The 13,939-nt window shown below is 43.8% G+C and overlaps 1 protein-coding gene across 1 annotated transcript in view; it reads left to right on the top strand.

The window, feature by feature from the left end:
* The window catches only part of ENPP2 (ectonucleotide pyrophosphatase/phosphodiesterase 2), a 639,793-nt gene extending 631,455 nt beyond the window's left edge, over positions 1-8,338 (top strand). The window contains 1 exon segment of the mRNA XM_029591948.1: positions 7,695-8,338. Coding sequence (XP_029447808.1) covers positions 7,695-7,865 — 171 coding nt within the window. The 3' untranslated portion in view covers positions 7,866-8,338.
* Positions 8,339-13,939: the final 5,601 nt, after the last annotated feature.

The following is a 13,939-nucleotide window of genomic DNA, read 5'->3' as shown; positions in this document are numbered from 1 at the left end:
CAATTTTTTCCCAGCACTGAAGACAGGCACCCTTTTTAAATATTGGAGTTACATTAGGCAACTTTCAATCTTCAGATACAATGGATGATTTTAATGATAGGTTATAAATTAATTGAAATAGGTTTGAAATTTCATTTTTTAGTTCTTCCAGGTAATTTACTACTCATCAGTTTGTCAATCTGGTTTACCACATCTTCCAGGTTCACAGTGAGTTGGTTCGGTTCATCTGAATTGTCACCCTTTAAAACCATTCTCGGAACAGGTATCTCAACAACATCCTCTTCAGTAAACACTGAAGGAAATAATTTGTTTAGTGTTTCAGCTATGGCCCCTTTAACCCCATAAGCATCTAATGGTCCAACAGACTTCCTCACAGGCTTTCTCTTATGGATATATTTTTTAAAGTTTTTATTATAAGTTTTTGCCTCTACGGCCAACTTTTTTTCAAATTCTCTCTTAGCCTGTCTTATCAGTGTCTTACATTTAACTTGCCAGTGCTTATGCTTTATCCTATTTTCTTCTGATGGATCCTTCCTCCAGTTTTTGAATGAAGATCTTTTGGCTAAAATAGCCTCTTTCAACTCATTTTTTAGCCATGCCGGAAATCATTTGACCTTCCTTCCACCTTTCTTAGTGTGGAATAACAATTTCCACGCCTGTTGCACACTCTTAACTTTTGTAGCTGCACCTTTCAGGGTTTATTTTTATTTTTTAATTTTTGCTATTTTTCTCATTTTCTCAAAGTTTCCCTTTTGAAAGTTTAGTGCTAGAGCCGTGGATTTACTTACTGTCCCTCTTCAGGTCATTAATTCAAATGTGACTATATATTGATTTCTATTGCCAAGCAGCTCCCACCACCATTATCTCTCTCACCAAATCCTGCACTCCACTGAGAATTAGATCTAAAATTGCTCCCTCTCTCATGGGTTCCTGAACTAATTAATTGCTGCATAAAACTGTCATTTATTCCATCCAGGAACTTTATCTCTCTAGCAAGTTCTGATGTTTCACTTACCCAGTCAATATTGGGGTAATTGAAATCTCCCAAATTATTACTGCACTACCAATTTGGTTAGCTTCTCTAATTTCTCTTAGCATTTCACTGTCTGGCTCATCATTTTGGCCACTTGGACAGTATAATCTTTCCCAACACACAAGGGATTTCTACACCTAAAGATTTGAATGTGCATTTAGGGGCAGATTTTATAAATCTGCGCACATGTGTACTTTTGTTCGCGCACCAGGCGCGAACAAGAGTACGCGGGATTTCAATAGATACGTGCGTAGCCGCGTATATCCATTAAAATCCGGGGTCTGCGCACGCAAGGCTGCCCAAAATCGGCAGCCTGCGCACGCCGAGCCACGCAGCCTGCCTCCGTTCCCTCCGAAGCCACTCCTAAATCGGAGCGGCCTCGGAGGGAACTTTCCTTCACCCTCCCTTCCCCTACCTAACCCACCCCGCCCTACCTCTATCACGAAAGTTACGCCTGCTCGAAGCAGGCGTAACTTTGCGTGCGCCGGGCCCACTGCCGCGCTCCATGTTCCGGTCCGGGAGCTGGTCCGGAGGCCACGGCCATGCCTCCGGAATGCCCCTGGGCCAAAACCACGCCTGCGGCGCCGCCCCCAGATGACGTGCTGAACGCGTAACGCCCCCTCAACACGCCCCCCCCCCCGATGATGCGAGGATTGCGACACGCTCCCTGAAACGCCCCCCCCCCCCAGGAAAGCCCCAGGACTTACGCGCATCCCAGGGCTTTGCGCTCGCCGGAAGCCTATGCAACATAGGCTCGACATGCGCAGGGGGTGTTTGGGCCAGGTTTTCGGGGGGTACGCGCATATCCCTTTGAAAATCTGGCCCTTAGTCTCTTGCAGGATCTTTATCCTGTTAGTTTGTTTGCAGTCCCGGACATAAAGTGCCACCCCACCACCAAGTTGCTCCTCTCTATCACTGCGATATAATTTGTACCCTGGTATAGCACTATCCTATTGGTTATCCTCTTTCCACCATGTCTCTGAGATGCCAATTAAGTCTGTCATCATTCACTGCTATATACTATAAACTCTCTCATCTTACTTCTTAGACTTTTGGCATTAGCATACAAACATTTCAAAGTGTGTTTTTCGTTTGTATTAACATCCTGCTTTTCAATTTGCAGGGATAAATTGGAATCTTTTAGCTCATGTGAGTCTTTAATTATAGGTACTTGGATTACTTTTCTTATTATTGGATTCTCTGTTGGGATGCCCTAATTCTAAAGCTTCATTAGTATCCTTCGAAGATACCTCCCTTCAAACCATGCTCTGCTGAGTGACTGTTGGCTTTCCCCTTTGATTTAGTTTAAAAGCTGCTCTATCTCCTTTTCAAAGGTTAACACCAGCAGCTTGGTTAAGGTAGAGCACATCCCTTCAGGAAAAGCTCCCCCTTCCCCAAAAGGTTCCCCAGATCCATATAAAACTAAATCGCTCTTCTTTGCACCATTGTCTCATCTATACATTGAGACTCCGGAGCTCTGCCTGCCTCTGGGGACCTTCACATGGAGTAGGAAGCAGTTCAGATAATGCTACCCTGAAGGTTCTGGGTTTTAGCTTTCTACCTAAGAGCCTAAATTTGGCTTCCAGAACATCTTCCCACATTTTCCTGTGTTGGTCCCACATGTGCCATGACAGCTGGCTCCTCCCCAGAGCTGTCTAAAATCCTATCTAGGTGACGCATGAGGTCTGCCACCTTAAGCCAGGTAGGCATGTTACCAGGCGATCCTCATGCCCACCAGCCACCCAGCTGTCTGCATTCCTAGTAATCGACAAAACAGAATTAGCAGCCAGATGTCCAAATAATATCCTTTATTGGGTAGTAACACGAGTAAATGAACAATGCCCAACTCTGGCAGTATGGCTTTCCCTTGTTGAGTCAACAAGGGAAAGCCATACTGCCGCCCGTGTTCGCTGTCATAACTATATCAAAGAATACCGGCATATTTGCAACCCTTGCATTGATTATGAAATGAGAAACTGAGGTACCGCTGCCATTAAGAGTTCAATCAGCCATTCTAATAACCTTTGTTGTATAGTCTTTTTTAAGACTTGGATTTTCATCATAACACGATTCAAGCTGAGCCCCTGACGTAGCCCCAATGTAAGAGGTTGAAACTCGGCCAGAGTTGGGCATTTACTCGTGTTACTACCCAATAAAGGATATTATTTGGACATCTGGCTGCTAATCCTGTTTTGTCGCCCTCACGGCTTTTTTAGACAGCCTTCCTTGCTGTTTCTTCATTCCTAGTAATCGAAACACCAACTATGACGGCTGACCTAACCCTTCCCTCCTGGGCAGTAGTTTTGGGGGAGACATACTCCGTGCGAGAGGACAACACACCACCTGGAGAACAGGTTCTCGCTACAGGATCATTTCCTGCTGCACCAGGTTGATGCTTTCTCTTTAGGAGACGTTCCTCCTCCAAGGTAGCACGAGAGCTGCCAGACTGGGATTAGGACTTGGCTACTATGTCCCTGAAGGTCTCATCTATCTACCTCTCTGTCTGCCTCAGCTCCTCCAGATCTGCCACTCTAGCCTCGGACTCGTTCTCTGGGAGACAGTAGCTCTTTGCACTGGGTGCACACATACAATTTCTCACTGGCAGGTAAAAAAAAAAATCATACATGTGACACTCGATGCAAAACACTGGGAAGCTGCCCTCTTGCTCCTGGACTGCTGCCTTCATCTTAAATTTGTTCAGTTCCTAGTTAAGTTTAGGTTTCTATGGGAGTAGGAATGCATACAATTAGGGTCCTTTAAATGTATTAGTGTATTCACTATTTATCTGGTAGTGACCTAAAAGGGAATGATTAAACTCTTGATAAGGCATGGGGATTTCTGAATTGAAGTTAAAGGCAGATTCATTTATATGAAGGTGACACTTTCACACTTTAAAAAAAAAATTAAAGGATGAGCTAGAAGTGGGTGGCAGGGAGGGAGGGAAAGACAAGCACACAGACTCCTGGGTTTTGCCTGCCTTCTGACTAGCTATTTAATACAGATACACAAACACACTAAAAAATATACCACAATGGTTTACTTCTCCCCAAAACGTTTAAGTTCTAAAAATTCCCCCAAGCAGTACTTACTGATTCTTTTTAGCCACCAGCAAGGTGATCCTTTCCTCTCAGTGCTCCCATTGTTTCTATGGGGAAAAGGGCTATTGCGTTGGCACGTGTTGCTTTTAAAATCCCCCCCACTTAGATGGTAGAGCTGGCATTGGCACCCATATGCGCATGTCCATTTAAAATTGTGCGAACATGTATGCATGTACATATGATTTTTTAATATATGCACTTATGCACGTATGTTATAAATTGGCCGTGTCCAATGACATAAGCTGGCATATGTGCATACATCTATGCCTGAGTGGCTATTTAAAAGTTACAGTTCCTGGGCCTGATTTACTAAGCCTTTTTCCCATAAGAACATAAGAAGTTGTCATACTGGGTCTGACTTGATGGTCCATCAAGCCCAGCATCCTGTTTTCAACTTTGGCCAATCCAAGTTACCAGTACCTGGCTAATACTTAAACAAATACATCCCATGTTACTAATGTCAATGAAACTATAATTTTTTTGGAGATGTGGCCACCAGAATTGCACACAATACTGAAGTATGGTCTCACAGTACATAGGTACTATCATTCTCCGTTTTATTCACCATTCTTTTCCTAATAATTCTAACATTCTATTTTCTTTTTTGACTGCCGCATCATACAGATGATGATTTCAGTGTATTGTTTACTATGACACCTAGATCTTTTTCCTGAGTGGTAGCTCCTACTATGGAACCTATCTCATGTAACTACAATGTAGATTACTTTTCTGTATATGCATCATCTTGCACTTGTACATATTAATTTTCATTTGGAAGATTGGTTATCCAAATAGCAACCTCGAAAGGTCCTCCTGCAATTTAGCACAATTTGCTTGTGATTTAACAACTCTAAATAATTTTGTATCATATGCAAATCTGATCACCTCACTAGTCATTCCCCTCTCCAGATCATTTATAAATATATTAAAAAGTACCGGTCCAAGTACAGATCCCTGAGACATGCCACGGTTTACTTTTGTCCACTGAGAAAACTGACTATTTAATTCTACTCTCTGTTTCTGATCTTTTAGCCAGTTTGCAATACAAAAAAGGACATTGCTTCTTAGCCCATGGCTTTTTTATTTTTTAGGAGACTCTCCTGGGGGACTTTGTCAAATGCCTTCTGGAAATCCAAATACACTAAATCTACTGGCTCACCTTTAGCCACATGCTTATTTACTCCTTAAAAAAAAAAAATGTAGGAGGTTTGTGAGGGAAGGTTTCCCTTGGGTAAATCCATGCTGGCTGTGTCCCATTAAACCATAGACAGAAAATAGGGAATAGCTTTAATAAATCAAGTCCTAAGTTTGTACCTGAGTCAATGGGGGAGGAGGTGCAGGAATAACGTGCCCAAAGTATCAGAGTGTTAGCAGGATTTGAACCCCGGCTTTCCTGGTTCACTGCCCACTGCTTTAACCACAAGGGTTACTCCAATCCAATTATAGATTTGGCTCGAGGTGAATTACTTTCGGGAACAGTAGTTATTTTTCCTCTCATCAGAGGAGTTACAATTTAACATGAATTTTCAAAAGTTGCATGTGTAAATGTAACATTATTGAAGCAATTTTCAAAAGCCATTTACACATACGCATACAGTGCATTTACATATGTAAAGCCCAGTTTTACGTGTGTAAATGCTTGTGAAAAAATCTGGTACTAAGGGCCTACTTTCCAAAAGTTTTTCTCACATTCTATGTATTTGGGACAAAAGCATAGTGAATGAGGCTCTAAGTTTGTTTTCCCTATTAGCATCTGGTTACTTCTTTCTAAGCAACCCAGATTGGCATGTGGTAGAGACAGAACACATCATTTATTATGTTCTTGTCTTCTTAATCCAGATGAGCACTACAAAAAAGTGCAATTTCTGCCTTGTAGATCTTTTAGGTTCACCTTGAGGACCTAATTGTGCATACCTAAAGGGGTATGATAAAGATATTCAGATACCAAAAACATATGATGCATTTAGAGGCAAGCATGATTCAGTGGAATGGAAATTCTATTAAAATGAGTCATGATTTGAATCTATAAGGAGTAGATTCAGGAGTAATGAAAGGAAGCATTTTTTTCTTTCATTTAAAGGATGGTCAATGCATGGATCAACTTCCCAAAAGAAATGACAGCTGGGAAACCATAATGGAATTTTAAAATGCATAGTACAGAGGAATCTTAAGAGTAGGGAGGTGTAGGTAAAAGTAGAGATCAGTGTTATGCAGTAGTTATAGACTAGACTTAGATGGATCTGACAATCTTGATGTATTCATATTTCTGCTTCTTTAAGAACCTTGTTTATAAGAAAACCTCTTCAGTCCTAACATGTCTCACTCTGTGGGAGTAATTTATTTTCTAAAAGCATCCACCTAATCAGATATGAATTATTTTCGGAGCAGAAAGTTTATTATAATGGACTATGATTATTTAGCCTATGCAATTGGTTAAATAGCTGGCATGCGCATCACTTTAAGAGCTGGACAAAATAATAAACAGAAGGAAATAATGGAATTCACTGCAGGGTTTGTCTCAGCATTTTGCTCTCTTAAAAAATAAAATAAAATATATCAGGCTAATTTTAAAACTAGAGGGAATGAGCCCATACATGCACATATTGGTGTGCGAGCAGAGATACACTGCAGTTTTAAATTGTGCGTGCACTTGGGCGCATAAGTATGTGCCTAATCTTAAGAAATTGCTTGAGAAAATGTACTTGCATATCTTTCCTAGGGCTTTGCCGGCTTTTATGCTCGTATGTAGGTAGATTTTAAAACATTATTGCATGAGGGACAACCCAGTATTTCAAATTAGCCCACCAGTTTGCCCAATTAATATTGAGGTCTTCAAGATCTCTCTGATTCTTCATCCTGCATGCTCCCTAGTTGACTCATACCCTTCACCCTGTTCAGTAAGCCCTAAATTTCAAGATTTCTAGACTTGCTCCTAATCTGAAACAGCAGTAAAGTTACGCAGATAAAAAGCCGACCGGCGCCGCGGTTTCCAGTTTTAAAGTATGGGGTTATAAGCGTAACTGTTGTCCACTCCCTGGAATGCCCATTCCCTACCCTTTTCTGCCCTCTTATTTTCGACGCATGCATGGGTATATATACATGTACTTTGCAGCTTTTTAAAATCCGCATTGTTCACTCGAGACCCACCTTATGTGCGTATGTGGGCATTTTTGCATGAGCAACTCTTTTAAAATCGACCTCTCTATATATATGTTTCTAGTAGTAGCCAACCCCTTTGTGCTGGATGTTGCCATGACTTGAGACATACAGTTTTATTCAACCACTGCAGAATTCTATTAGCCATATTGGTCTTGGAGAAACATGGATTCTTGAAATGTAGTGGTACTTTTTAGAGGACTAACATAAGAATTTTGCAGAAGAAGCCTGTGTGGCCTTGAAAGTTTGTCTTGAACTTTTGTGTTGGTCCAATGAAAGGGATCATAACCTATAAGTTATTCAATATAGGTAAAACCAGAATTCAGCAGCTAACTCAGCATGATTGCCTGCCTGCTAGAACTATATTCATGCAGCAGACCTCCTGAAAGCTGTTATTTTTGTTTCAGAACCTGGAAGAGGAATCAAAATGGGTAGAAGAGCTCCTCAAGATGCACACTGCCCGAGTTCGGGACATTGAACAGCTTACTGGTTTGGATTTCTACCGAAAGACAAGCCGCAGCTACCAAGAAATCCTTTCCCTAAAGACATATCTGCATACATATGAAAGTGAAATTTAACATTCTAATCATGCTCCAAGGCATCCTTTCATCAGCTGGTGTATATTTTTATATTGTTTTATATTTATTAATTAAAAAACCAGGACATTAAAAATAGTAATATTTTAATCCTGTACCAAATCTTAAATATTAAGCACGAATGCCTGTTGTTCATTTCCCTAATGCTTAATTTAGGTTTTTTTCTTTTTTACCCTAGAAATGTTTGTAATACTGCACCTTGGATTTTTAGACTAAGCTTTTAAATGGTGCTGCAGAATTGATCTTTGTTATGAGGAGCTCGTGCACTGCTGCCAAGTTTGTAGGTCTCTACTGTTTATCAAAATACTGAACATGAAAATTACATTTATTTACTGTTAACCATGTAACATACATATATAGGCATAGGTGAATATTGTCAGGTATAATAAACAATTAAATTTGTATGTAATGTTTTAACAGTTCAGAATGTGTTTTTGTTTTTTTGGTGGTTTTTTTTTTTTTAACTCACAGGTTTGTAAATGTATTAAGTATCCATATTCCTAGTTTACTGGTTGGAACTGGAATCAGTTAACGGTGATTGAATGTCATTAACATGTATATTAATACCTGAAGCTGTGTCATATTTAAGAATTCAACTTGCTAAATTCTTGATTCTCCCAGGAAAAGCAGGATGGTAGTCCTCATATATGGGTGACATCATCAGGATGGAGCCCAATCATGGAACACTTTTGTCAAAGTTTCTAGAACTTTGACTGGCACACTGAGCATGCCCAGCATGCCAACAACCCTGCATCCAGTAGGGGTTCCCCCTCAGTCTCTTTTTTTCCACACAGCAGTTGCCTCGCGGTTATTAGGAGCCCTGTGAGATTTTCCTCACAATTTTCCTCACGGAACTTTTCAAACTTTTTCAAAAGAATTACACCTATCAGGGGTTCCCCCTCATCGAACTTCGACATTCGCTAGCCTCAGTAAGTTTTTACCTGCTTCGTTGCAGTCCGTATCCGACGGTACTCTCACCGGTGCCTGATGTCCATAGACTGCGTGCCAGGTTTAATTTTTCAAAAATGGCGACCGGCTTCAGGAAGTGCCCCGAATGTCCGAGGACTGTGTCCATTACGGACCTGCATGATGTATGCGTTTTATGTTTGGGGCCTTCTATGACGTTCAAATGTGCACCAGTTGCACCCAAATGACACTGAAGGGCCGCCAGGCCCGCTTAGAAAAAATGGAACATTTGTTCTCATCTAAGCATTCAGCCCCATCCACTCCAGCTAAGAGTGCACCAGCTCGGAAGACGTTTTCATCATCGACTCTGTCCATCCACTTCTCAGCACCATCGAGGCACCAGCGACCGCCAATCACAGAGTTCCTCCCGTTCAAAAGCGCTGACTTCTTCATCTTCGGCACCGGAAAAAGACCGCGCCGAGCACTGAGAGAAGCATTGGCATCGAAAAGATACGTCCTCCGGTGCCAGCACCGACAAGGCATTGGCATCGACGTCGATGGAACCACCAATGAAGAAGTCCCAGGGAGAGGAGCCCCCATCCTCCTCTGGACCCGGGACACCGAGGCGATCACCACCAGCAATGGTGCCGGGACTCCACATATATTGGACCCTCTGGCAATGCCTCTGGAGCCTCCAACCCTGGAAGCAGTGTTACCTACACCAACCTTCCAGGAGGAATTGAACCGGGATGGTTCAAGAGGCAGTTCTCCAAGCAATTAGAGGATTCCAGTCGCTACCGGCACAGACTCCCATGCCGAGGCTCGACCCGATGCCTACTATGTTGGTTCCATTACTGGAAAGATTAGACACACTTATCGGTGCACTTCCACCGGTGCCCACGCCCTCGATTCCCTCGATGCTGCCGATTCCTCCTCCGCCATCGACGCCAATTCCGCTCTCATCGAACGATGAAGACTGTGACCTGTTGATGCCAGACCCAATTCCGGGTCCATCTGGTATTATACCACCCCGACATCCATCCAAAGCACCAGTACCATCTGTGCCTCCTCCATCGGTTCCTTCGGTTCCACCTCTGTATCCAGCTGGATTAGAACTTCTTCCACCATCAGAAGAACCTCAAGGTGCAGGAGACCAGCCTTATGATCCTTGGATTGATGATGCCTCTGATTCTCAGGATTCTGAGGACATCCCATCAGAACCTTCACCTCCTGAGGAGAGACGGCATTCCCCTCCAGGAGACCTTTCGTTTGCAAGCTTCATAAAGGAAATGTCTGAAACCATTCCCTTTAAGCTGCAAACTGAAGAGGAAGCCAGACACAGGATGTTGGAGGTTCTCCAATTCGTGGATACCCCAAAAGAAGTCAATGCAATCCCAGTTCACGAAGTCCTCCTTGACCGATTGCATCATACTGGGAACACCCAGCTACAGTTCCACCTGAAAACAGAAAAACTGATGCTACCTACTTAATCCAATCAGTTCCAGGTTTCCAAAAATCCCAGCTCCCCCACCACTCTGTAGTGGTTGAATCCACTCAGAAAAAAGCAGAGAGATCCTGTCCTCATTCTTCTGGCCCACTGGGCAAGGAGCAGAAATCTTTAGACAAAAAGTATTTCAAGGGTCTATGTTGATGGCACGTATATCAGCCTATCAGCTATACATGACCCAGTACACCAGAAACCTGTAGAAGCAAGTGCAAGATTTCTCTGACACTCTACCTGAAGAATTTCAAGAGGGTTTAACTTCCATATTCCAGAAAGGCCTTGACATTGGAAAACATGAGGTGAGAGCTGCCTATGATATCTTTGACACCGCCTCAAGAGTGTCCACAGCAGGCATAAATGCCAGACGATGGGCTAGGTTAAAAGTGTTGGACTGCGTCAAGAAGTCCAAGAAAGGTTGTCAGACCTTCCTTGCACTTATTTGGGGAGAAAATACAAGAAACAGTTGTGCAACTCAAGGACTATCATAAGACTTTGCTGCAACTTTCGACTGTTCCTTCTGACTTTTTATCCACCACTAAAAGACAGTTCAGAAGGGATCCCAGGAGGCAAACCTACAAAGCCCGTAGGTATTCTCCTCCCCCATCTCGGCCTTGCCCAGCCAGACCCTATCAGAAATGTCAACCTCAGCAACACAGACCTCCCACGACCCAACCAGCTCCGCAAACGCATCCTGCGTCAGGTTTTTGACTCCATTCTAGAGAGCAACAGCCAACCTCCAGCAAATTTGCCTGTAGGAGGCCGTTTATGTCACTTTGCAAACATATGGCACACAATCACAGCGTACCAATGAGTCCTTTCTGTAGTAGCCCAATGTTAGCATCTCAGCTTCCTTATGCTTCCACCAGACTCCCCGCCTCATTCTGCGTGGAGAATAACCAACCACTCTCCAGTTCTCGAGGAGGAACTTTTAACCTTCCTCCAGTCCAATGTTGAAGAACCAGTTCCCACAGTTCAGCGAGGGAAGGGGTTCTACTCCCGTTATTTTCTAATTCCCAAAATGTCGGGCGGCATTCGATCTACGTGCCCTAAACAAATATCTACACAGGGAAAGATTCAGAATGGTAACCTTGGGCTCCATGCTACCTCTCCTCCAAAAGAGAGATTAGCTTTGCTCTCTAGATCTTCAGGAGGCATATGCTCATATGACCACGCAATCTAAAGTACCTCAGATTCTTAGTTGATCACTGACATTTCCAATACTGAGTGTTGCCCTTCGGCCTAGCATCAGCACCACGTGTGTTCACAAAATGCCTAGCAGTAGTAGCAGCTTACCTAAGACAATAAAGCATCCACGTCTATCCCTATCTGGATGATTGATTGCTAAAAGGTCCATCCAAAGAAGTGGTTCTTCACTCCCTTCATCTCACTCTACAGCTACTACAATCCTTGGGGTTTCTCATAAACTATCCCAAGTCCAATCTCACCCCATCGTGTACCCTCTCCTTTATCGGGGCAGATTTAGCCACCAGGCAGGCCAAAGCGTTTCTCCCAAGGGTTCGAGCACACGCTGTCCACCTTGGCCAAAACAATACGAACTCGCAGAACCACAACAGCTAGTCATCTCTTAACCTTACTATGTCACATGGCGTCCACGGTTCATGTCATCCCAATGGCTCGCTTAGCCATGAGAGTGGCACAATGTACCTTGAAAACCTAGTGGTCCCAGTCATCTCAACATATGTCCCACATTGTCCACATCACTAAACAGCTTCGTCTCTCACTAGCTTCTTCTCATTCTTCTCATAGGACTACCCTTTCAATCTCCAGAACCTCAAATTACACTAACCACAGATGCCTCCAACCTCGGTTGGGGAGCCCATGTCAACAACCTGAAAACCCAGGGAACCTGGACCACAGCAGAATCAAAGCACCAGCTCAACTTTCTGAAGCTCAGAGCAATACGATATGCCCTATTTGCTTTCTGGACTGCCTTTCCAACAACGTAATCCTGATTCAAACGGACAACCAGGTACCGATGTAGTACCTCTACAAACAAGGGGGCACAAGCTCTTACCTGCTATGCCAGGAGGCAGTGCAGATCTGGGCCTGGGCTCTCTCCCACTCCATGCTACTGAGAGCAACCTACCTGGCAGGTGTGGACAATCTCAGCTGGACGTTTCATTCCCACGAATGATCCCTAGATCCCACTGTAGCACACAAGATATTCCACCAGTAGGGCCGCCTGCACATAGACCTCTTTGCGTCAATTCACAACCACAAAGTAGACAATTTCTACTCTCTACACAGCAGCCACAAGACACCGCCACGAGATGCCATTGCCCACTCGTGGTCAATGGGTCTTCTATATGCCTACCCTCCACTTCCACTCATCAGCAAGACTCTCGTGAAGTTACGGCAGGACCGGGGCATAACAATCCTCATAGCCCCTCACTGGCCACGACAGGTTTGGTTTCCCATCCTATGCAACCTCTCAATCCGACAACCAATTCACCTAGGCACAGATCCAACTCTGATAACACAGAACAACGGATCATTGCGTCATCCGAACTTCCACTCTCTGGTTCTAACAGCATGGATGTTGAAAGGTTGATACTACTATCCCTTAACCTTTCTGACAATGCGTCCCAGGTACTTGTAGCTTCATGAAAGCCTTCTAGGAAATCTTATCGTTCCAAATGGAAGAGATTTTCCTTTTGGTGCACAGCAAAGGAATTAGATCCCTTTTCCTGTCCCACAACAAGGTTCCTGGACTACCTCTGGCACCTTTCGGAGTCTGGTCTACGAACTTCCTCCATCCGAGTGCAAGTCAGCACCATTGCTGCTTTCACAAAGGCATAGGAGATGCTCCGATATCGACACAACTCCTTGTGGGGTGCTTTATGAGAGGCTTGCTACAGCTGAAGCCTCCACTGCATCCTCAGGTTCCAGCATGGGACCTTAATGTTATGCTAGCATGGCTCATGCGACCTCCTTTTGAGCCACTGCACTCCTGCAAGCTTCGACATCTCACTTGGAAAGTGATCTTTCTAGTTACTATAACATCAGCTCGCAGAGTCAGTGAGTTACAAACGCTAGTAACATACCCACCGTATACCAAATTTCTTCACAATCGTGTGGTACTCCGCACTCACCCTAAATTCCTACCAAAGGTAGTTTCTGATTTCCACTTAAATCAGTCTATGATAGTTCCTACCTTTTTTCCAAGGCCTCACTCACATCCAGGTGAGCAGGCTCTGCATTCCTTGGAGTGTAAACGTGAGCTAGCCTTTTATTTGGACTGTACTACAGCCCATAGGAAGTCCACCCAATTGTTTGTCTCCTTCGATAAAACCAGATTAGGAATTCCAGTGGGCAAGCAGACCCTGTCCACTTGGCTGGCGGACTGCATTTCTTTCTGCTACCAACAACCAGGCCTTCCGCTACAGGAACACATAAAAGCACGTTCAGTAAGAGCCATGGCAACGTCAGTAGTGCACCTCCGTTCTGTACCTTTTGCTGACTTCTGCAGAGCTGCCATGTGGAGTTCCCTCCACACCTTTGCAGCTCATTATTGTCTTGACAAGGCTGGCTGGCAGGATTCCATCTTTGGCCAGTCTGTCCTACATAATTTGTTTCCAGTTTAGTAACCCAACTTCCTTCCTGCGACCCACTGTGAAACTCAGGC

The sequence above is a fragment of the Rhinatrema bivittatum genome, chromosome 2 (assembly GCF_901001135.1).
Source record: "Rhinatrema bivittatum chromosome 2, aRhiBiv1.1, whole genome shotgun sequence".
NCBI classification, from domain to species: domain Eukaryota; kingdom Metazoa; phylum Chordata; class Amphibia; order Gymnophiona; family Rhinatrematidae; genus Rhinatrema; species Rhinatrema bivittatum.
The sequence above is the reverse complement of the archived record's forward strand: the minus strand, read 5'-3'. Positions and strand labels throughout refer to the sequence as shown.